The sequence below is a fragment of the Dendrobates tinctorius genome, unplaced genomic scaffold, assembly GCF_039654945.1.
Source record: "Dendrobates tinctorius isolate UK_male_01 unplaced genomic scaffold, ASM3965494v1 ptg000057l, whole genome shotgun sequence".
Classification (NCBI taxonomy): domain Eukaryota; kingdom Metazoa; phylum Chordata; class Amphibia; order Anura; family Dendrobatidae; genus Dendrobates; species Dendrobates tinctorius.
Window position 1 is genome coordinate 25,349,694 of NW_027361725.1, and position 22,114 is coordinate 25,371,807.

Consider the following 22,114-nt stretch of genomic DNA (forward strand, 5'->3'; position numbering starts at 1 on the left):
AGCCCCTTATTTTACATGGGCACTCAGGGTCACAGACCAGGTCAAGGCCACCGCGACACATCTCCTTTAAGACACCGGCCCGGTACCGAGTATACCCCACAGCCCTGGGGGTGTTCCATATAAAAAATACCCAAGGTTGCAACATTTTTGCACAACTTTGAGTTGGATTCTCCTGTTCCCCCGTGGGCCAGTCCGAGCTTAGAAGGGATAAGGAGCAGTTAGCTAATTCCACGAATGATGTAGTTTTAATCCCAAGTTCCTTTATGGAGACCAATTTATCATCTGCAACTGTATACAATACATTAAGTGGGAGCACTACCCCCATACCGTAATTATATTTATATGCAAATTGAATGAACATTCTTTATTGCTATGCATTAATTAAACAATATCTAATGGATTGTAATTATTATAAAATATACCGTAATCAAATATATGCCATAAAATGAGTTGATGAAGTCTTGATGCCTTAGGATGAGGCAATTACTGTAAGTTGCTTTGAGTATTTATTTTTATATCTTTTTAGGTAGTTTTGTAATGGACTGTCAAGGGCATCCTGGATAATCAATAAAAGTCAACTGCTGAGTCAATCTTAATGGTGCATATGGCAATCAACGTACATTAAAAGTCATTTAATACTGATTTAGATATAAGCAAATAGTCCAAACAGAACATAAGAATTCTGAGTATACCAAAGTACACTCATCAACATTGAAATTACAACATCAAGGAGGAAAAGCCATGGAGTTATGGAAATCACAGGATGAATAGATACAGTATGATAATGATTTGCAAATGATGAAAAAATGGAAACAAAATTTTGAAAACATCTCAATGTATTCAGTATTATGTATGAGCGCCATGGATAGAAATACACATACTTCCAGTGTTGGCTACCATCAGTGAGCATATTAATGGTTGTCTGAGGAATGTTTTGGCCATGCTGAATGCACTTGGGTTCCCAAATCATCAAGATCAGCTCCCTTTACAATTGACGACCCCTGATGACCCAGATGTGCACTATGGAAGATAAATCCAGAGATTCGCGAGGCATCGTAGCACATTTAGATGACATAGACTGTTCCTGGGAAAATTTGGTGAAATAGCATTACGACTGGTTCTACGTCATAATTAATGTAACAAAGCTATTAGTGTGCCTACAATGAAGACTAGAGAGGTTCAGCTATGTATAATATGTCACCCAAGCCCATAATCCTGGGAGTAGGACCAGTATGACATTTCCTCATGAAGGCGTCTTCCTGGCTTTGCCAACATGGTCTTGTCAGTTTCGGAAAGTGGTGAAAAGTGATCTATTCTGCACTTCATGTGAAAATATACGTCCGATGTCAAGCCTAACTCTTCAAACAGTGTCAGCACAAATAATCAGATGTCATGAGGTTAGCCTGATGACCACTGTGGCAACACCATAAAGAAGCTTTGACAAGGGAATGTCAAAGTGTCCAAGGAGCCATTTTTCAACTTGGTATTGCTAGACTGCATGTTGCTCATGCCACTGTGAGCAGCGGCCATTGTCCTAAACATACTAGCATGCCTGCAGTATCTTCGAAGTTGTCCACCACCAAACACATCTGGCACGTTAGTCGTCAGTAATTGCAAAGGAAGCTGCCACCTGCGATTCTTGATAATTTGTGTGCCCAAATGTATTCAGTGTGGCAGAGCCATTCCTAAGAAAACCATTAATAACCTCATTGAGAGCAGCCAGGGCAAGTTAGTGAGGGTTATTTTGCCCGTGGCGCTCATATTCAATACTAAATAAATTAAGATGTTTTGAAAACTCTGTTTCCATTTTTTTCATAATTTGCATGTTATCGATTCTGTGATTTCCATAATAACATGACTTTTCTTTCTTGGTGTTAGAATTTCAATGATAAAGAGAGTATAGACTAACAAAGAAAAGCATATGAAAATCAAATGGTATTAAAGGGTTATTCCTATCTAATAAGGAGATGATACATATGTGTATGTGTAGATAGATGGATAACAAAATGCAACGTGAATGAACAAAAGACAAATCTAGGTAAAATCATCATTTGCCTTCAAAAGAGCATCATTACTTCTAGGTACTTGCACTTGCACACAGTTATTGAGGGACCTCGGCAGGGAGGTTGTTCCAAACATCTTGGAGAACTAACCACAGATCTTCTGTGGACAGATACTTGCACAAATCCTTTTGTCTCTTCACAGAATCCCAGAATGACTCCATGGTGTTAAGATCAGGACTCTATTGCAGCCATATCATCACTTCCAGCATTTTGTTCTTCTTTCACATCACAGGTCATACAACGTGGCAAGACTAAATACAGAAACAAGATACAAGGTATTTATACAATATCAGCAAAGTCTCTCCAGGCAAAGATTTGAAAGCAGATTGGTGTTTCAAGATGAGCTGCTCAAGCTCTTTTGAAGAAGCACCAAGAAATGGGAAACACTAAGGACTGTAGATAGTGGCTGGTCAAGGAAACTTAGTTCTGTAGATAAAAGACACATCAGGCTTACTTCTCCACAAAACTTTAAGATGTTCAGTAGAAGCATAAATTCAGGACAGTCAGCAATCAGAGAAGTCTGACCAGAAGTGGTCTTCTTGGATGAATTACAGCTAAAAAGTCATATCTTCGATGTGAAAACAAGGCTAAAGTGACTCGACTATGCATGAAAACTTAGGATCTGGGGTTCAGACAAACATCAGCAGGTGCTCTGCCCGGATGAGTTAAAACATGATGAATATTTTTCTGTACCAGGGGGCAGTTTGTTTGTCAATGGGCTGGAAAGTTGTAAAATAATTAGCATCTGCAAGCAACAATGAGCATTGTTGGGGTTCCTTACAAGTTTGGGCTGCATTTCAACAAATTGAGTTGGGGATTTAGTCAAGATTAATGGTGTCAACCATGCTGTGAAATACAGGCAGATACTTATTCATCATTTAATACAATCATCACGTAATACCACTGGCTCCAAATTTATTCTGCAACAGGACAACGACCCCAAATATACAGCCAATAGGAACTATCTTCTTCATTGAAAAGAACATGGAGTCCCGGAAGTGATCGGGCCCCACAGAGCCCTGATCCCCAATATCATCCAAGCTGTGTAGGATTACATAAAAAGACAGAAGGATTTGCACAAGTTCCATCCACAGAAGATATGTGGTCAGGTCTCCAAGATGTTTGGAACAAGCTACAAGATGTTTTGAAAACACCAAATATTGTTTTGATTTAGATTTATTTCTCTTTGCTTATTATTTTATTCATGCTGTATTTTGTTAATTAAAAATAAACTTCTGTCATCTCTATTTTTAAAAGCAGTATTTTTTCCACACCTGCGTAAAATGTTTTCACAAAATTGTACATTTTTACACCAGGTCTTATAATGCGAGCTAAACAATGTAAGCCCTCTGAGCATGGCTCATTCAGTAAAGCTGAGGATATCTCTAAGTTAATATAACAGTTTGTTCTACCATTCATTACTGCCGTGTAACTCAATAATATTGTGATATATTTCAGGGTAATCTGAATTACCGAGCAGTAAAGCACAGATAAGTGTATTCTACTAACATGACAGTGAAATGTGTCAGCCTTCTAGGCTTCTTCTGGTTAAAGAGTCTCTCCCATCTTCTATCACATTCCCATGGGTGAGAAATCAGCTCCTAAAAATAGTCCTTGGGAGGGTCATCGAGCGACCAGCCTCACAGAAGCCATGGTGCAGACTCACAGCCCTTTCTGACTCTGGGAAAGGCCCTAAATCCCGGGCTTGATTGACAGACCAGGTGTAGGGACGTACATGGTGGCCAGGTAGGTTCCGACTTCGGGGATGATTTTTGGTGTTGGTAATTGTTTTAGGGTTAGCTGATGGAGACAATTGCTGGGTGTGGTGGAGGCTCCATGACTGGACTTGTCTGCATTAAACTTTAGGGTATCGTTATGGTCCGTATTTCAATTAAACACTCTTGTAGGAAATGTTAAATGAGTTTTCTTGTACAAAAGTGCGTCTGTGCAATCCGGTGGTGCAAGTATATAGCATTGTAAACTCATGAAAGAGCAATGGAAGTCGTGCCGTAAAGGGAAATGTAAAGCTTTGTCGGTAAAGTCTCCTCTACAGCGTGAGCAATTGAAATGGCTTAGTGTGTTTGTGTGTTTTAGTAGCAAAATGTCTCGACAGCTGAAAGTGTAATGGCAGCTGTCCTCTTATGTCATAAAGCCCTGGACACGCACAGACACAACCAGGGGCTGCCCACTGCCATGCTCACTTATACAAAGACAACAGCCTAATTCATCGCCAGGAATGGCCACGTTGTAGGAGCAAGTCACAAACTCTTTTGGGGACCGAAAACTTTCTTCGCTGATGTGGTATACGTTTTATCAGTTTTTTCCTAGAGGTTTATTTCAGGGCAGATATGCCGTATGTTATGGTCACTGTCCGCCTGCCCTGTGGCTTCTTTGTTCAAACTAGCCCTTTATGAAATATGATAACAATGCTTTCATTTATTCTCCTATTGTTTTAGGCCATTTAAGATAATTGCAAATATTTTTATTAACGTGCACCTTTTAGTATTTCATTATCATTTTATTAATGTATTTCTGCCTTTACAGAAAATGAATGTTCTTTACAAGTGGGTATCTACTTCTCTCGTTGGTTTATTTTCCTCCTCTCTAATATTGATTTTCTCTCTGTCTGGCAGGAAATTTGTGAGGATATCTCAGATCACGTGGAACAGATCCATGCTCTGCTGGACACAGAGTTTTCCCTGAAGCTCCTGTCATACTCTGTGAATGTGATTGTTGATATACACACCGTGCAACTCTTGTGGCATCAGCTGCGGGTGTCTGTGCTGGTCCTGAGGGAAAGGATCCTACAGGGGCTGCAGGACAGCAACGGCAACTACACACGGCAGACTGACATCCTGCAGGCCTTCACTAAAGAGGAACAAGAGGCAAGAAAAAGCGCACCAACTATATGCTTCACACCACCCCAAAATATACATATATGCTCCCCCAATGCATGCACCATAACAGACCTTGTTCCCTACTTACCACTGCTATTCCCGTTCCATCACTCTTTTAAATCTAGATGATATTTTAATAATGGCAAAATGGTTTCCACGGGGAACATGTAGCCTTTCTCACAGTTCATGAGTAGCTGGGAGGTTTCACTCAATCCATCCTGCCTTCCTTTCTTGCTTTTTTTCCTTCAATCCTTCTTTCTTTCAATCCTTCTTTCAATCCTTCCTTCAATCCTTTTTTAATTGAAATATTTCCTTTCATCCTTCAATAATTATTTCCTTCCTTCCTTACTTCCCTCCTTCCTTCCTTCAATCCTTCCTTCTCTCCATTCTTCATTCCTTCCTTTAATTCTTCAATTCTTCCTTCCTTCCTTCCATCTTTCCTTCCATCTTTCCTTCCTTCAATCCTTCTTTAATTCAATATTTCCTTCCTTCATAATTCTTTCCTTCCTTACTTCAATCCTTTCTTCCTTCAATCCTTCTTTCTATCCTTCTTTCTTTACTTCCTTCCTTCCATTCTTCATTCTTTCCTTCAACTCTTCCTTCCGCCAATCTTTCATTCCTTCCTTTCATCTTTCCTTCCTTCTCTCACTCCTTCCTTCAATCTTCCTTCTTTCTTCCACCTTCAATCATTCCTTCATTCCATCTTTCCTTCCTTCAAGCTTTCCTTCCATCCTTCAATTCTTCCTTCCTTCCATCCTTCTTTACTTCCCCTCCCCTTCTTCCCTTACTAGATGGATATTGTTGGCTAGTGCTTGTAAAAAAACCCTTTTGCCATTTACTGTTAATTAAAATTTGCAGGCATTCTTGAGGTCGCAAGTTCGCAACACTTCTCTTTTGTTTATAGCTTGTTTCCAAGGAGACCGACCACCGCTGCTGTCAAGCTTTTAAGCACTGCGCTGAAGCTGGGCAGGCTTAGGAGATAACAACATGCTCTAATGCAGTGCTTATATTATAAGCTCAACAGAAAAGCGTTTGTAAGCACTGTGCATGTTTGGCTAGACAGAAGTGGTGGTTGGTCACCTAGGCAATGAGCCGAATACAAAAGAAAAGAAAACATTTAACATCTCAAGAACGACTAAAAATGTTAATAAAAAGTAAATTACAAAAATACAAGCACTATCCAAAAATATCCATCTAGGAAGGTGGGAATAGCCCTTTAAATACTCTCTTTCTTATTGCTTCTGAATTATTAGCACCTTAGTCGTCAAGCAGTTTTCACCCAATTTCTGTGAAAAGATTGATTGAAATGTGATACAAATGTTGTGACTTTTGACGTTTTACATCCAGACAACGCCGACAACTTTTAAAAAAGTGGGCAGAGGTCGGGCATGACAGGGCATGAACAAGTATTCATTATAATTTATGCCAGAAATGTCAATCAGTCCCTGACTGGAGTAAAATTTCTGGCCCTGGGTAGAGCAGTTGAAAGGTCTTGATGAATCAGAGCCTAAGACCTTATACCTTTGCAAACATTATCTTAATTTTTATATTACCTTAAGTGTAAGATGTATAAAAATAACTAATGCAGTTTGAAATTCTTCAACTCAGAAAAAACTTTTAAATAACTAAGAGTAAACTTTGATGAAGTGTGATTGACACAAAATGCCCTTGATTGTACCTGTAGTGTGCTTCTTCAGAGATTGATCAGAGTGTGATCATTGCGTGATCCAATTTTTTGGATAAGGAGAGGATGAAAAAAAACATTCTCCATCTTCTCCTTTGTGTCAGTCCATTAAAAATTGGTCCGCACTCAAATGTCATCCGAGTGCAGTCCGATATTTTACACAGTTTCCCTGACTTGCATGGTTGACAGACCCAGTCCATGGAAAAAAAATTGGCCTATGGCATAACATGGATTCAAGCGCGATCCAATGTTTAGTCGGATTGCACTCTTTCCGAAATACTTGGTCTCCACGGTCCATAAGACTGTTGCAAATTAGAACACACATTCCTGCTGTCTACCAGAAACTGTACTACATCTGTCGATGCTGTGTGGCTGGTATTGCAGCTCAGCTACATTGAATGCAATAGGGTCTAGCTGCAATACCATTTATAACCTGCAGAAATGTGTTGCACTATTTTTGGTGAAAAGCATTTTTGTTTTTCTTTTCCTTTAAATCCTACACAACATCTTTAAGAGCTGTGCATTCTGTTAGCGATCACAGAATCAGGATCTTTTTTATATAAATGGATTATGACAATAAATACAACTAAAGTTCAGAGACGTATATAAAAAAACAGCTGGCTTTCATCAACTAAAAATGTTCGATTTTTCATCTGCATAGAGTTCATGAGTGATCCGCATGTCCATTTTTGACATCCATGTAACCTCTCTTTTTTTACATACACAATTAAAAAAAATAACAAAAGGCCTAACACAATTTCCTATATGATTTTTCCAATGGATCCGTTAAAAATGGATATCATGCAGATGGTGTCTCTATGGAATCTGTTTTATTTGTGCAACGATTAATACTTATCGATGGTTGCCATCTGAAAAACAGCACCTGCCAAGTTTTTTTTTTCAGCACAGACTGTTCGCCCATGTGCGAAAACGTTCATGTTTAGGAAAGTGTAAAATAAATAAACTAACAAACTAAGCAGATACCCATGCTCCATGGGCCAAGGGCCGACTTCCTGCTGATGCAGCAATGATGTCACATTGACACAGTCTCGGAGCTTAGTGCACATGCACTGAGTTGAAAGGCTGCGCTCAGTGACTGGCTATAGATTGGTGATGTCCCATTGAAAAGGCGCATCACAGTCTCTGCGCTTAGTGCACATGCACTAAGTTAGAAGGCTGCACTCAGTGACTGGCTATAGTGTGATGTCACACTGACAAGGCATGTCACAGTCTCTACGCTTAGTACACATGCACTGAGTTAGAAGGCTGCTCTCAGTGACTGGCTATAGAATGGTGATGTCACACTGACAAGGCATGTCACAGGCTCTAAGCTTAGTACACATGCACTGAGTTAGAAGGCTGCGCTCAGTGACTGGCTATAGAGCGGTGATTTCACACTGACAAGGCATGTCACAGTCTCAAAGCTTAGTGCACATGCACTGAGTTAGAAGGCTGCGCTCAGTGACTGGCTATAGAGTGTGATGTCAAACTGACAAGGCATGTCACAGTCTCTACGCTTAGTACACATGCACTGAGTTAGAAGGCTGCACTCAGTGACTGGCTATAGAGCGGTGATTTCACACTGACAAGGCATGTCACAGTCTCAAAGCTTAGTGCACATGCACTGAGTTAGAAGGCTGCTCTCAGTGACTGGCTATAGAGCGGTGATTTCACACTGACAAGGCATGTCACAGTCTCAAAGCTTAGTGCACATGCACTGAGTTAGAAGGCTGCGCTCAGTGACTGGCTATAGAGCGGTGATGTCACACTGATAAGGCATGTCACAGTCTCTACGCTTAGTACACATGCACTGAGTTAGAAGGCTGCTCTCAGTGACTGGCTATAGAATGGTGATGTCACACTGACAAGGCGTGTCACAGGCTCTAAGCTTAGTACACATGCACTGAGTTAGAAGGCAGCGCTCAGTGACTGGCTATAGAGTGTGATGTCACACTGACAAGGCATGTCACAGTCTCTAAGCTTAGTGCACATGCACTGAGTTAGAAGGCTGCACTCAGTGACTGGCTATAGAGTGGTGATGTCACACTGATAAGGCGTGTCACAGTCTCTACGCTTAGTACACATGCACTGAGTTAGAAGGCTGCACTCAGTGACTGGCTATAGAGTGTGATGTCACACTGACAAGGCATGTCACAGTCTCTAAGCTTAGTGCACATGCACTGAGTTAGAAGGCTGCGCTCAGTGACTGGCTATAGAGAGATGATGTCACATTGACAGGGCACGTCACAGTCTCTGCGCTTAGGGCACATGCACTGAGTTAGAAGGCTGCGCTCAGTGACTGGCTATAGAGTGATGATGTCACATTGACAGGGCATGTCACAGTCTCTAAGCTTAGTACACATGCACTGAGTTAGAAGGCTGCGCTCAGTGACTGGCTATAGAGTGTGATGTCACACTGACAAGGCATGTCACAGTCTCTAAGCTTAGTGCACATGCACTGAGTTAGAAGGCTGCACTCAGTGACTGGCTATAGAGTGGTGATGTCACACTGATAAGGCGTGTCACAGTCTCTACGCTTAGTACACATGCACTGAGTTAGAAGGCTGCGCTCAGTGACTGGCTATAGAGAGATGATGTCACATTGACAGGGCACGTCACAGTCTCTGCGCTTAGGGCACATGCACTGAGTTAGAAGGCTGCGCTCAGTGACTGGCTATAGAGTGATGATGTCACATTGACAGGGCATGTCACAGTCTCTAAGCTTAGTACACATGCACTGAGTTAGAAGGCTGCGCTCAGTGACTGGCTATAGAGTGTGATGTCACACTGACAAGGCATGTCACAGTCTCTAAGCTTAGTGCACATGCACTGAGTTAGAAGGCTGCACTCAGTGACTGGCTATAGAGTGTGATGTCACACTGACAGGGCACGTCACAGTCTCTGCGCTTAGGGCACATGCACTGAGTTAGAATGCTGCGCTCAGTGACTGGCTATAGAGTGGTGATGTCACACTGACAAGGCACGTCACAGTCTCTGAGTTTAGGGCACATGCACTGAGTTAGAAGGCTGCACTCAGTGACTGGCTATAGAGTGGTGATTTCACACTGACAGGGCATGTCACAGTCTCAAAGCTTAGTGCACATGCACTGAGTTAGAAGGCTGCGCTCAGTGACTGGCTATAGAGTGGTGATGTCAAACTGACAAGGCATGTCACAGTCTCTACGCTTAGTACACATGCACTGAGTTAGAAGGCTGCACTCAGTGACTGGCTATAGAGTGTGATGTCACACTGACAAGGCATGTCACAGTCTCTAAGCTTAGTGCACATGCACTGAGTTAGAAGGCTGCACTCAGTGACTGGCTATAGAGTGTGATGTCACACTGACAGGGCACGTCACAGTCTCTGCGCTTAGGGCACATGCACTGAGTTAGAATGCTGCGCTCAGTGACTGGCTATAGAGTGGTGATGTCACACTGACAAGGCACGTCACAGTCTCTGAGTTTAGGGCACATGCACTGAGTTAGAAGGCTGCACTCAGTGACTGGCTATAGAGTGGTGATTTCACACTGACAGGGCATGTCACAGTCTCAAAGCTTAGTGCACATGCACTGAGTTAGAAGGCTGCGCTCAGTGACTGGCTATAGAGTGGTGATGTCAAACTGACAAGGCATGTCACAGTCTCTACGCTTAGTACACATGCACTGAGTTAGAAGGCTGCACTCAGTGACTGGCTATAGAGTGTGATGTCACACTGACAAGGCATGTCACAGTCTCTAAGCTTAGTGCACATGCACTGAGTTAGAAGGCTGCACTCAGTGACTGGCTATAGAGTGGTGATGTCACACTGATAAGGCGTGTCACAGTCTCTACGCTTAGTACACATGCACTGAGTTAGAAGGCTGCGCTCAGTGACTGGCTATAGAGAGATGATGTCACATTGACAGGGCACGTCACAGTCTCTGCGCTTAGGGCACATGCACTGAGTTAGAAGGCTGCGCTCAGTGACTGGCTATAGAGTGATGATGTCACATTGACAGGGCATGTCACAGTCTCTAAGCTTAGTACACATGCACTGAGTTAGAAGGCTGCACTCAGTGACTGGCTATAGAGTGTGATGTCACACTGACAAGGCATGTCACAGTCTCTAAGCTTAGTGCACATGCACTGAGTTAGAAGGCTGCACTCAGTGACTGGCTATGGAGTGGTGATGTCACACTGACAAGGCGCATCACAGTCTCTATACTTAGTGCACATGCACTGAGTTAGAAGGCTGCGCTGAGTGACTGGCTATAGAGTGGTGATGTCACACTGATAGCGCATGTCACAGTCTCTAAGCTTAATGCACATGCACTGAGTTAGAAGGCTGCGCTCAGTGACTGGCTATAGATTGGTGATGTCACATTGAAAAGGCGCATCACAGTCTCTACGCTTAGTGCACATGCACTGAGTTAGAAGGCTGCGCTCAGTGACTGGCTATAGAGTGGTGATGTCCCACTGACAAGGCATGTCACATTCTCTACGCTTAGTACACATGCACTGAGTTAGAAGGCTGCGCTCAGTGACTGGCTATAGAGTGGTGATGTCACACTGATAAGGCGTGTCACAGTCTCTGCGCTTAGGGCACATGCACTGAGTTAGAAGGCTGCACTCAGTGACTGGCTATAGAGTGGTGATGTCACACTGACAAGGCATGTCACAGTCTCTACGCTTAGTGCACATGCACTGAGTTAGAAGGCTGCTCTCAGTGACTGGCTATAGAGCGGTGATGTCACACTGATAAGGCATGTCACAGTCTCTGAGCTTAGTGCACATGCACTGAGTTAGAAGGCTGCGCTCAGTGACTGGCTATAGAGTGGTGATGTCCCACTGACAAGGCATGTCACATTCTCTACGCTTAGTACACATGCACTGAGTTAGAAGGCTGCGCTCAGTGACTGGCTATAGAGTGGTGATGTCACACTGACAAGGCATGTCACAGTCTCTACGCTTAGTGCACATGCACTGAGTTAGAATGCTGCGCTCAGTGACTGGCTATAGAGTGGTGATGTTACACTGATAAGGAGTGTCACAGTCTCTACGCTTAGTGCACATGCACTGAGTTAGAAGGCTGCGCTCAGTGACTGGCTATAGAGTGGTGATGTCCCACTGACAAGGCATGTCACAGTCTCTACGCTTAGTACACATGCACTGAGTTAAAAGGCTGCTCTCAGTGACTGGCTATAGAGTGGTGATGTAACACTGATAAGGCGTGTCACAGTCTCTGCGCTTAGGGCACATGCACTGAGTTAGAAGGCTGCGCTCAGTGACTGGCTATAGAGTGGTGATGTCACACTGACAAGGCATGTCACAGTCTCTAAGCTTAGTACACATGCACTGAGTTAGAAGGCTGCGCTCAGTGACTGGCTATAGAGTGGTGATGTCACATTGACAAGGCGTGTCACAGTCTCTAAGCTTAGTGCACATGCACTGAGTTAGAAGGCTGCGCTCTGTGACTGGCTATAGAGTGTGATGTCACACTGACAAGGCATGTCACAGTCTCTAAGCTTAGTGCACATGCACTGAGTTAGAAGGCTGCACTCAGTGACTGGCTATAGAGTGGTGATGTCACACTGACAAGGCACGTCACAGTCTCTGAGTTTAGGGCACATGCACTGAGTTAGAAGGCTGCACTCAGTGACTGGCTATAGAGTGGTGATTTCACACTGACAGGGCATGTCACAGTCTCAAAGCTTAGTGCACATGCACTGAGTTAGAAGGCTGCGCTCAGTGACTGGCTATAGAGTGGTGATGTCAAACTGACAAGGCATGTCACAGTCTCTACGCTTAGTACACATGCACTGTTAGAAGGCTGCACTCAGTGACTGGCTATAGAGTGGTGATGTCCCACTGACAAGGCATGTCACATTCTCTACGCTTAGTACACATGCACTGAGTTAGAAGGCTGCGCTCAGTGACTGGCTATAGAGCGGTGATGTCACACTGATAAGGCATGTCACAGTCTCTGAGCTTAGTGCACATGCACTGAGTTAGAAGGCTGCGCTCAGTGACTGGCTATAGAGTGGTGATGTCCCACTGACAAGGCATGTCACATTCTCTACGCTTAGTACACATGCACTGAGTTAGAAGGCTGCGCTCAGTGACTGGCTATAGAGTGGTGATGTCACACTGACAAGGCATGTCACAGTCTCTACGCTTAGTGCACATGCACTGAGTTAGAATGCTGCGCTCAGTGACTGGCTATAGAGTGGTGATGTCCCACTGACAAGGCATGTCACAGTCTCTACGCTTAGTACACATGCACTGAGTTAAAAGGCTGCTCTCAGTGACTGGCTATAGAGTGGTGATGTAACACTGATAAGGCGTGTCACAGTCTCTGCGCTTAGGGCACATGCACTGAGTTAGAAGGCTGCGCTCAGTGACTGGCTATAGAGTGGTGATGTCACACTGACAAGGCATGTCACAGTCTCTAAGCTTAATGCACATGCACTGAGTTAGAAGGCAGCGCTCAGTGACTGGCTATAGAGTGGTGATGTCACATTGACAGGGCATGTCACAGTCTCTGAGCTTAGGGCACATGCACTGAGTTAGAAGGCTGCGCTCTGTGACTGGCTATAGAGCGGTGATTTCACATTGACAGTGCGATTCACAGTCTCTGAGCTTAATGCACATGCACTGAGTTAGAAGGCTGCGCTCAGCGACTGGCTATAGAGTGGTGATGTGTGCTATTGATGTGATGTCACCAATGTAGTTAAAACATCAGCGTCGGGGAGCAATTACTAGGCAATTGGGGGGAGAGTACCTGCTGAGCTTTTATGTATTTTACACAATTTGGAGCCCACTTTCCTGAAACTGGACAACCCCTTTAAGATTGCGCTGTCCAGGCATGTACATGGTTGGCAGTTTTTGAGCCATCACATTGCCTTGTATTTCAATTTATAAAGTGTCTTCAGAGCTGAAAATGCCAGAATATTAAGAGTTCCACATTGGAGAACCCCATGTAAATTACATTTATTAGATGAGACAATGTTTTTTTGTTTTTTGTTTTTTAGACATTTAAGATTTTTTTTAGCAAAACTATTATGTAGGTAAATGCTGCATATACTGTAGCCACATAACACCATTGTATTCCATGAATTCTGCATGATGAGCAGGGTATATATGCCATTTTCATTCCCATAGGAGATTGCTTTAGTTGGTCCCATAGTATTATGTACTGTACATAGTGGGAGGATTTGATGAAAAACATTTGTAGTCGGTATATGTATGGTGTATCATATGCATGGTATCTTGATGTCTTAGGCATTGATAGAATATATCAAACAGTCAATTGAACTCTTTTTTTTTTCTTCCAGGATAGACTAGATGCTCTTACTGAAGTGGATGGCTCAGGTCAGTTGACCATTAGATGCCCCCCAGATTATCTCTCTCTAGATTGTGGGATCACAGCATTTGAATTGTCAGATTATAGTCCTAGGGAGGAGGACACACCACCTCCTCCTGCAAAGCCATTAGAAGATTGGACATACAACGCTATGCAACAGGAGTTTCCAGATCTGGTTAAGGGTCCAGGCCTGCTGACTGTGATTTTGGACGAAGACGTCACCCTTAATGCTGAGATGGAACAAGACTTAGCACCTAAACAGCTTGATGAGCCAGGACAGCAGTCTCTTAAAATGTTCACTCCCAGCGAAAGCACCACACCAAAAAGACCTCTTCAAGAGAGCAGTGATCATGGAGGAGATTCCCCTACACGTCCATCCTTGCCAAAGAGGGGACTATTTCTTAATGATCTGACTAACTGGACACCAGCAGACAACCAGTCATCCAATGAACCTAACTCTCCTTTGCCAGCATGTCCCACTTCCCCCCCAAAACACTTTGGTCTTACTCTGACTCCCACATACTCTTCAGTCCCATCATTTCTTCCAAGTCAAGTGCTTGAAGTCACCAAACAGAATATGGCATCAAGAGAGCACTACAGTGAGGACCACCAGGACCTAGATGATGGAGAGTCCTACAACAATTGTAATCACTCGCTCTGCAGCACACCAAATGGAAGTCAGAAAGACCATCAGGATAACAGACTACTGGATTCATCTCCACAGGAATTAGGGCCAGACAGTTGGTATGGGTCAGATGAGTTCCTGGCATTACCACCACATTTACACCAATCAGACCTTCTTGCCTTGCGCCTAGGTAGCCTTTCACAGCTGGTATCTCCAACTCCTGAAGAGCCCCAGCCAGCACTGCGGGATGTAGAGGACTGGGAGATAAGTTCAGGCTCAGAGCTTGGGCCCAGCTCACCCCGTTGTATCTCTCCGAGTACATCTAGTGAGATGGCGCTGTATCTGAATGGCAGTGGGAGATCAACACCACAGTCAGGTGCTCCAGCAAACAGCGTACGACAGAACAGAGCAGCACTTATACAGAGGCTAATGTGGGACATACAGAGACAGGATAATGATCGGCATGTGTGGGAAAAAATTCAGGTAAGTGTACCATTCATCAGATCATGTTTTACCAGTTTAAAAAGGACCTTGTCAAAGATATGAATTTTTACATAGTGTAAATAGAACTGTTGTCCTGAGTCTCGGATTTTTTTTTTAGTTCCTACATCCCTCTGATTCTTCTATATGTTTCCCTCTTCCTTTTTGGATCTTGTATGTAAATTTAGTCTTCTTAGGAAAGAGGTCATGATCCTCCAAGAGTTGTCTACTACTAGGACATTCTCATTCTTCATGTTTGGCTACGTTAAAATAAAAACACTTATACTCACCTCCCATGCCAATACCGTTCCAGCGGTGTCATCACTTGCGCTCCTGGGGCATCACTGTCATCGCCTTCAGACATATAAGTAATCAAGAGGAAGTCAGTGCTGTGGCTGCTTTCTGACTTATTCTTGATGTTCAAATTGTCTGAAGATGAGGACAGTGTAGCTGGTGCTGATTGGGCGCAAGGTTCATGTGAAATAACAGCTGCATGAGAGCCTCGGAAACGCAAGCGCTGACTGCTGGAACGGAGATAAGTATAGGTGTTTTTATTTTACAGTGGCCAAACGAGGAATGAAAAGGAGATGACCAAGTAGTGTACAACCCCCTTAAATCAAAGCTAGATTTATGACGCTAGTGTACGAGGTGTATGGAGCGGAGCCCCGTGTGTACGAGGTGTGAGGAGCGGAGCCCTGTGTTTATGAGGTGTATGGAGCGGAGCCGTGTGTGTACGTGGTGTACGGAGCCCTGTGTGTATGAGGTGTACAGAGCGAAGCCCTGTGTGTATGAGGTGTATGGATCTTTGCAGACACAGATATCTCTGGTACCATTTTTTCCGGTACCGGAAATATCAGGACGTGTGAAACCGTCCTTACTGAGCCGTATTACAGTACACTTGGATTTGTAGTAGTGTTACTTTTTCATTTTGTAGCCTGCACTGCCATCTTGTGGTAAAAATTAAAACTGCAAATAAGAGTTTAGATTGTGCTCACTTCAGAAATTTCAAGTACTCATGCACTATATACTGTATGCATTGGTGATAACTAAACTATAATTAAATTAATCCAGATTAGGTTAATTGCTAAGTATTATAAATAACTAAATCAAGAAATATACCATCTTATACCAGGACACTCATTACATTTTCAGACACCTTCGAGACTCTCACTCCTTTCAATGCTGGCCATAAACAACACAGTGTCCCTTTGTAACAACAGCATCACCCACATTTTTTGAGCAGTGTAGTTCGATAATTTGTGAGTCCCTTGCATAAATACCGGGCACTGCCGTCGGCACTCGGGACTGGAGTGTGTGGCTGCATGTATTTCTAGGCAGCCGAGCGCTCCGGTCCCGAGTGCCTGCGGCAGTGGTGGGTATTTATGTGAGAGACTCACGTGAGTTTCTCGAATTGCAGTTGCAAGTGTGACTCCGTCCTTATGCTGGAGACTGATTTTAAAATCGGTCTGTTTTAACTCAGGAAGAGTTCAGAAATCAATATTTTCTGGAATAACCATGATTTTTAATCACAGCTTTCATGCGTCTTGGCATGTTTTCCACCAGTCTTTCACACTGCATCTGGCTCAAAAATATAATCAGTTCTTCTTTGTTTGATGGCTTGTGACTATCCATCATCCTCTTGATTACATTCCAGAGGTTTTCAATGGGGTTCAGGTCTGGAGAATGGGCTGCCCATGACAGGGAATTGATGTGGTGGTCTCTTAATTTTTGCCAGAGCTGTATATGTGTGTGTTTTTGAATAATATTTTGTTTAAAACCGATGTGTAAATGACAGAGAAATGCTGTATGTGAAAGCTCATATTAAAATCACATTGCAATCAGACAGCAATCGCACTGCACTCTGATGTAAATCGGATGCTAGGTGTGAAAATTCGGATTGTACCCACAGAAAAAATGAATGACACTTGCATTACACTCGACCGACTCTCCTGCATCAAAATCAGACCGATTTTAAAATTGCTAGTGTACAAGAAGTGTGCAGCACAGTGGCTTGCTGGTTTACTCTAACATGAGTGATTAAAATCTGCAAGCTATGCTTCAGTATATACACAAGGGAAGGATTAAATAAAAAATGGTCAGCCTGAAATTGGGTCCAAACAGTGGAATATATGGAGGCAATATAAATCGCAGGATAGGTCATAAATGTCTGATAACTGAGGTCTGCACTAATCATTAGAACTAGAACTGTTCGACCAACACATGAAGGCCCGGGGACTCAAATATAGTATTGGAGCACGCCAAAGACACTCATTTAGCACCCGAGCATGCTCAGATAACACCTAATCTCTGCACGTTCGCTCATCACTATTCCTAATGTATTCAAAAAGTCATATATGCCTAAAATGGAATTAATGAAAACTACAGCTTGTCCATAAAAAAACAAGCCCTCACATTGCTCTTTCTGCAGAAAAATAAAAAACAAGTATAATATTATGTACACTTGTTTCTTTTCTTCTCTATCTTCATAGGGATTTTTTTCGTTATTGTTTGATTTTATTCTTTGTTTTTCTCTTTGCCTTTAATTATTCCTTTTCCCAATTTCCCATATTCCCTATTAAAGTATATCTTATTTTCCTCTTGTAACCTTAACCTTTTCCCACCCTTCATTGTCTTAATCTTTTTATCCCTTCAAGTATTGTTATCTATATATTTAACCCCTTAACGACCGCCGATACGCCTTTTAACGGCGGTAGTTAAGGGTACTAAAACCACAGCGCCGTTAATTCACGGCACTGTGATTTAAGTGACTAGCGCCCCCCAGTGTCAGATTTTCTCCGGGGTCTCGGCTACCAGGGGTAGCCGAGACCCCAGAGAACATGAATCGGTTGTTTTTTACTGACCGCCAGTGGCAGATTAAGTGGACTATGGGCCCGGAGCTGTTCATAAAACCTGGGCCCCTGTACCCCCTTGCGCTGGTGGCGGCGCTGCACTTGTCCTGGAGCACATGATGGGTAAGCACTTTAGCATGGGATAACGGGGTTGTTCCTCAAATAAATTTCTTACGTTTCTAAAATATTTTGGACTTTCACTCCATTTTTTTGTGTTAACATATAAGTTACACTTAGGCTGTGTGCACACGCTACGGATTAGGTGCGGATTCATCCACGCGGATTTTGTAAAATCCGCAGGTGAAACCGCAGGTCAAAATACCTGCGGTTTTACCTGCGGATGTCAAAAACCACTGCGGAACCGCAGCAAAATCCGCAGTGTGTGCACACAGCCTTACACAGGCTGCCTGCCTGCGGCTGCCTGGCTGCTGTGTGTGTGAGTGTGACTTAAGTTGTGAGTGACACTGAGTGGAAGGAAGCTGCCCGCAGGGAGAGCTCAGCAGCTGACTGAGCATGGAGGCAGCCGCATAATGCATTGGAGGGAGCAGCCAGGGAGGCTGGGGAGAGGCAGAGCATGGAGGCAGCCGCATAACGCATTGGAGGGAGCAGCCAGGGAGGCTGGGGAGAGGCAGAGCATGGAGGCAGCCGCATAATTTATGCGGCTGCCTCCATGCTCTGCCTCTCCCCAGCCTCCCTGGCTGCTCCCTCCAATGCCTTATGCGGCTGCCTCCATGCTCTGCCTCTCCCCAGCCTCCCTGGCTGCTCCCTCCAATACATTATGCAGCTGCCTGCCTCCATGCTCTGCCTCTCCCCAGCCTCCCTGGCTGCTCCCGGCTCCAATGCATTATGCGGCTGCCTCCATGCTCTACCTCTCCCCAGCCTCCCTGGCTGCTCCCTCCAATGCATTATGCAGCTGCCTTCCTCCATGCTCTGCCTCTCCCCAGCCTCCCTGGCTGCTCCCGGCTCCAATACATTATGCGGCTGCCTCCATGCTCCGCCTCTCCCCAGCCTCCCTGGCTGCTCCCGGCTCCAATGCATTATGCGGCTGCCTCCATGCTCTGCCTCTCCCCAGCCTCCCTGGCTGCTCCCGGCTCCAATGCATTATGCGGCTGCCTCCATGCTCTGCCTCTCCCCAGCCTCCCTGGCTGCTCCCGGCTCCAATGCATTATGCGGCTGCCTCCATGCTCTGCCTCTCCCCAGCCTCCCTGGCTGCTCCCTCCAATGCATTATGCGGCTGCCTCCATGCTCTGCCTCTCCCCAGCCTCCCTGGCTGCTCCCGGCTCCAATGCATTATGCGGCTGCCTGCCTCCATGCTCTGCCTCTCCCCAGCCTCCCTGGCTGCTCCCTCCAATGCATTATGCGGCTGCCTGCCTCCATGCTCTGCCTCTCCCCAGCCTCCCTGGCTGCTCCCGGCTCCAATGCATTATGCGGCTGCCTCCATGCTCTGCCTCTCCCCAGCCTCCCTGGCTGCTCCCGGCTCCAATGCATTATGCGGCTGCCTCCATGCTCTGCCTCTCCCCAGCCTCCCTGGCTGCTCCCTCCAATGCATTATGCGGCTGCCTGCCTCCATGCTCTGCCTCTCCCCAGCCTCCCTGGCTGCTCCCTCCAATGCATTATGCGGCTGCCTGCCTCCATGCTCTGCCTCTCCCCAGCCTCCCTGGCTGCTCCCTCCAATGCATTATGCGGCATAATGCATTGGAGGGAGCAGCCAGGGAGGCTGGGGAGAGGCAGAGCATGGAGGCAGCCGCATAAATTGCATAATGCATTGGATTGGAGGGAGCAGCCAGGGAGGCTGGGGAGAGGCAGAGCATCCTCCTCCCAAATGGTGACGGTGAGTGACCCACCTGCGCTAGGCGCTAGCCGCTGCCAAAATCTCCTGGGCTGAGCCTGATATACTCTCTCTTCTCTCCTCACTGTGCCTCGGCCGGCCGCCTCCACGCTTCTCTCCCGAGTCCCGGCCACAGCACAGAGAGAGGAGGAATTTCTGCTCCTGCCGTGCTGCGCCGCCCCCACACACGTGCCGCCTGGGACTGCCCCCCCCTTCCAAGTTCCTACGCCACTGGGCGGCGGCGGGCGGCTCACACAGATGCCGACCGACCGGATTGGCCCCTGCCCTGGGCCCCCAAAAAACCTTGGGCCCGGGGCGACCGCCCCATCCGCCCCTATTAAGATCCGCCATTGCTGACCGCGCTTTTGCGATCGCCGTTATTAACCCTATAACGGCGACCGCAAAAAAAAGCCGCGATTTTACATTTAATTTCTCTCTCCTCTGATGTGATCGCACATCAGAGGAGAGAGACATAGGGTCCCCGATCCCCCCGGTACCTCTCCGTGGCCCTCCGTCCCCTCTCGGTGGTCCCACGTCCCGCCGGCATCCTCCGATGGGCGCCGCCATCTTGAAAAGATGGCAGATTCCATTCATTATTTTGATCACTATGATAAACGATCATAGTGATCAAAATAAAAAAATAGTACATAATCCCCCCATTTATCACCCCCTTATATAGGCAAATATAATGAAATAAAGAAAATATTTTTTTTTCAGTTTTCCATTAGGGTTAGGGTTAGGGTTGGGTTAGGGGTAGGGTTAGGGCTAGGGTTGGGCTAGGGTTAGGGTTAGTGTTAGGGTTGGGCTAGGGTTGGGCTAGGGTTAGGGCTAGGGTTAGGGCTCAGGTCACGGCTAGGGTTAGAATTAGGGTTAGGGCGAACTAGGATTAGGGTTAGGATTAGGGTTGGGATTAGGGTTAGGGTTGGGATTAGGGTTAGGGGTGTGTTGGGGTTAGGGTTGGAGCAAGAATTGAGGGGTTTCCACTATTTACCAACTTTGGGGGTCTAAAAATTGGGGTCTAAAAAATCACTTTTGTGGAAATAAAAAAGGCTTTTTATTTTCACGGCTCTGCGTTTATAAACTTTTGTGAAGCACTTGTGTGGTGAGCACTTTGAACCCCCATCTAGATAAGTTCCTTAGGGGGTCTAATTTCCAAAATGGGGTCATTTGTGGGGGGTTTCCACTGTTTAGGCCCATCAGGGGCTCTGCAAACGCAACATGATGCCCGCAGACCATTCCATCAAAGTCTGCATTCCAAAATGGCACTCCTTCCCTTCCGAGCTCTCCCATGCGCCCAAACAGTGGTTGCCCCCCACATATGGGGTATCGGCGTACTCAGGACAAATCGCACAACAACTGTGCGGGTATGATTTCTCCTGTTACCCTTGTAAAATTAAAAATTTGGGGGCGAAAAGATCATTTTTGTGGAAAAAAAAATGGATTTTTTATTTTCACGGCTCTACGTTATAAACTTCTGTGAAGCACTTGAAGGTTCAAAGTGCTCACCACACATCTAAATAAGTTCCTTAATGGGTCAAGTTTCCAAAATGGGGTCACTTGTTGGAGTTTTCCACTGTTTAGGCACATTAAGGGCTCTCCGAACGCAACATGGCATCCGATCTCAATTCCAGCCAATTCTGCATTGAAAACGTCAAACGGCGCTCCATCCCTTGCGAGCTCTGCCGTGTGCTGAAAAAGTGGTTTACCCCCACATATGGGGTATCGGCGTATTCAGGAGAAATTGTACAACAAATTTTGTGGTTGATTTTCTCTTTTAACACTTGTGAAAATAAAAAAAATTGGTTCTGAAGTAAATTTTTTGCAAAAAAAAGTTAAATGTTAATTTTTTCCTTCCACATTGCTTTAGTTCCTGTGAAGCACTTAAAGGGTTAATAAACTTCTTGAATGTGGTTTTGAGCAAGTTGAGGGGTCTAGTGTTTAGAATGGTGACACTTATGGGTATTTTCTGTCATGTACACCCCTCAAAATGACTTTAAATATGATGTGGTCCCTAAAAAAAATGGTTTTGTAAATTTTGTTGTAAAAATGAGAAATCGCTGGTCAACTTTTAACCCTTATAACTTCCTAACAAAAAAAAAATTTGCTTCCAAAATTGTGCTGATGTAAAGTAGACATGTGGAAAATGTTATTTATTAAGAAATTTGTGTGACACATCTCTCTGATTTAAGGGCATAAAAGTTTAAAGTTTTAAAATTGCAAAATTTTCGAAATTTTCGCCATATTTCCGTTTTTTTCATAAATATACACAAGACTTATCGAAGAAATTTTACCACTAACATGAAATACAATATGTCACGAAAAAACAATCTTAGAATCAGCGGGAT

General features: G+C 44.7%; 1 protein-coding gene across 1 annotated transcript in view; it reads left to right on the forward strand.

Annotated features, from left to right (window-relative positions):
* AKAP6 (A-kinase anchoring protein 6) overlaps positions 1 to 22,114 on the forward strand; it is a 476,852-nt gene that overhangs the window by 117,082 nt on the left and 337,656 nt on the right. Inside the window, exons 4-5 of the mRNA XM_073577839.1 lie at positions 4,697 to 4,948; positions 13,959 to 15,095. Of these exons, the coding sequence (XP_073433940.1) occupies positions 4,697 to 4,948; positions 13,959 to 15,095 (1,389 nt within the window). The remainder of the gene's footprint in view (positions 1 to 4,696; positions 4,949 to 13,958; positions 15,096 to 22,114) is intronic.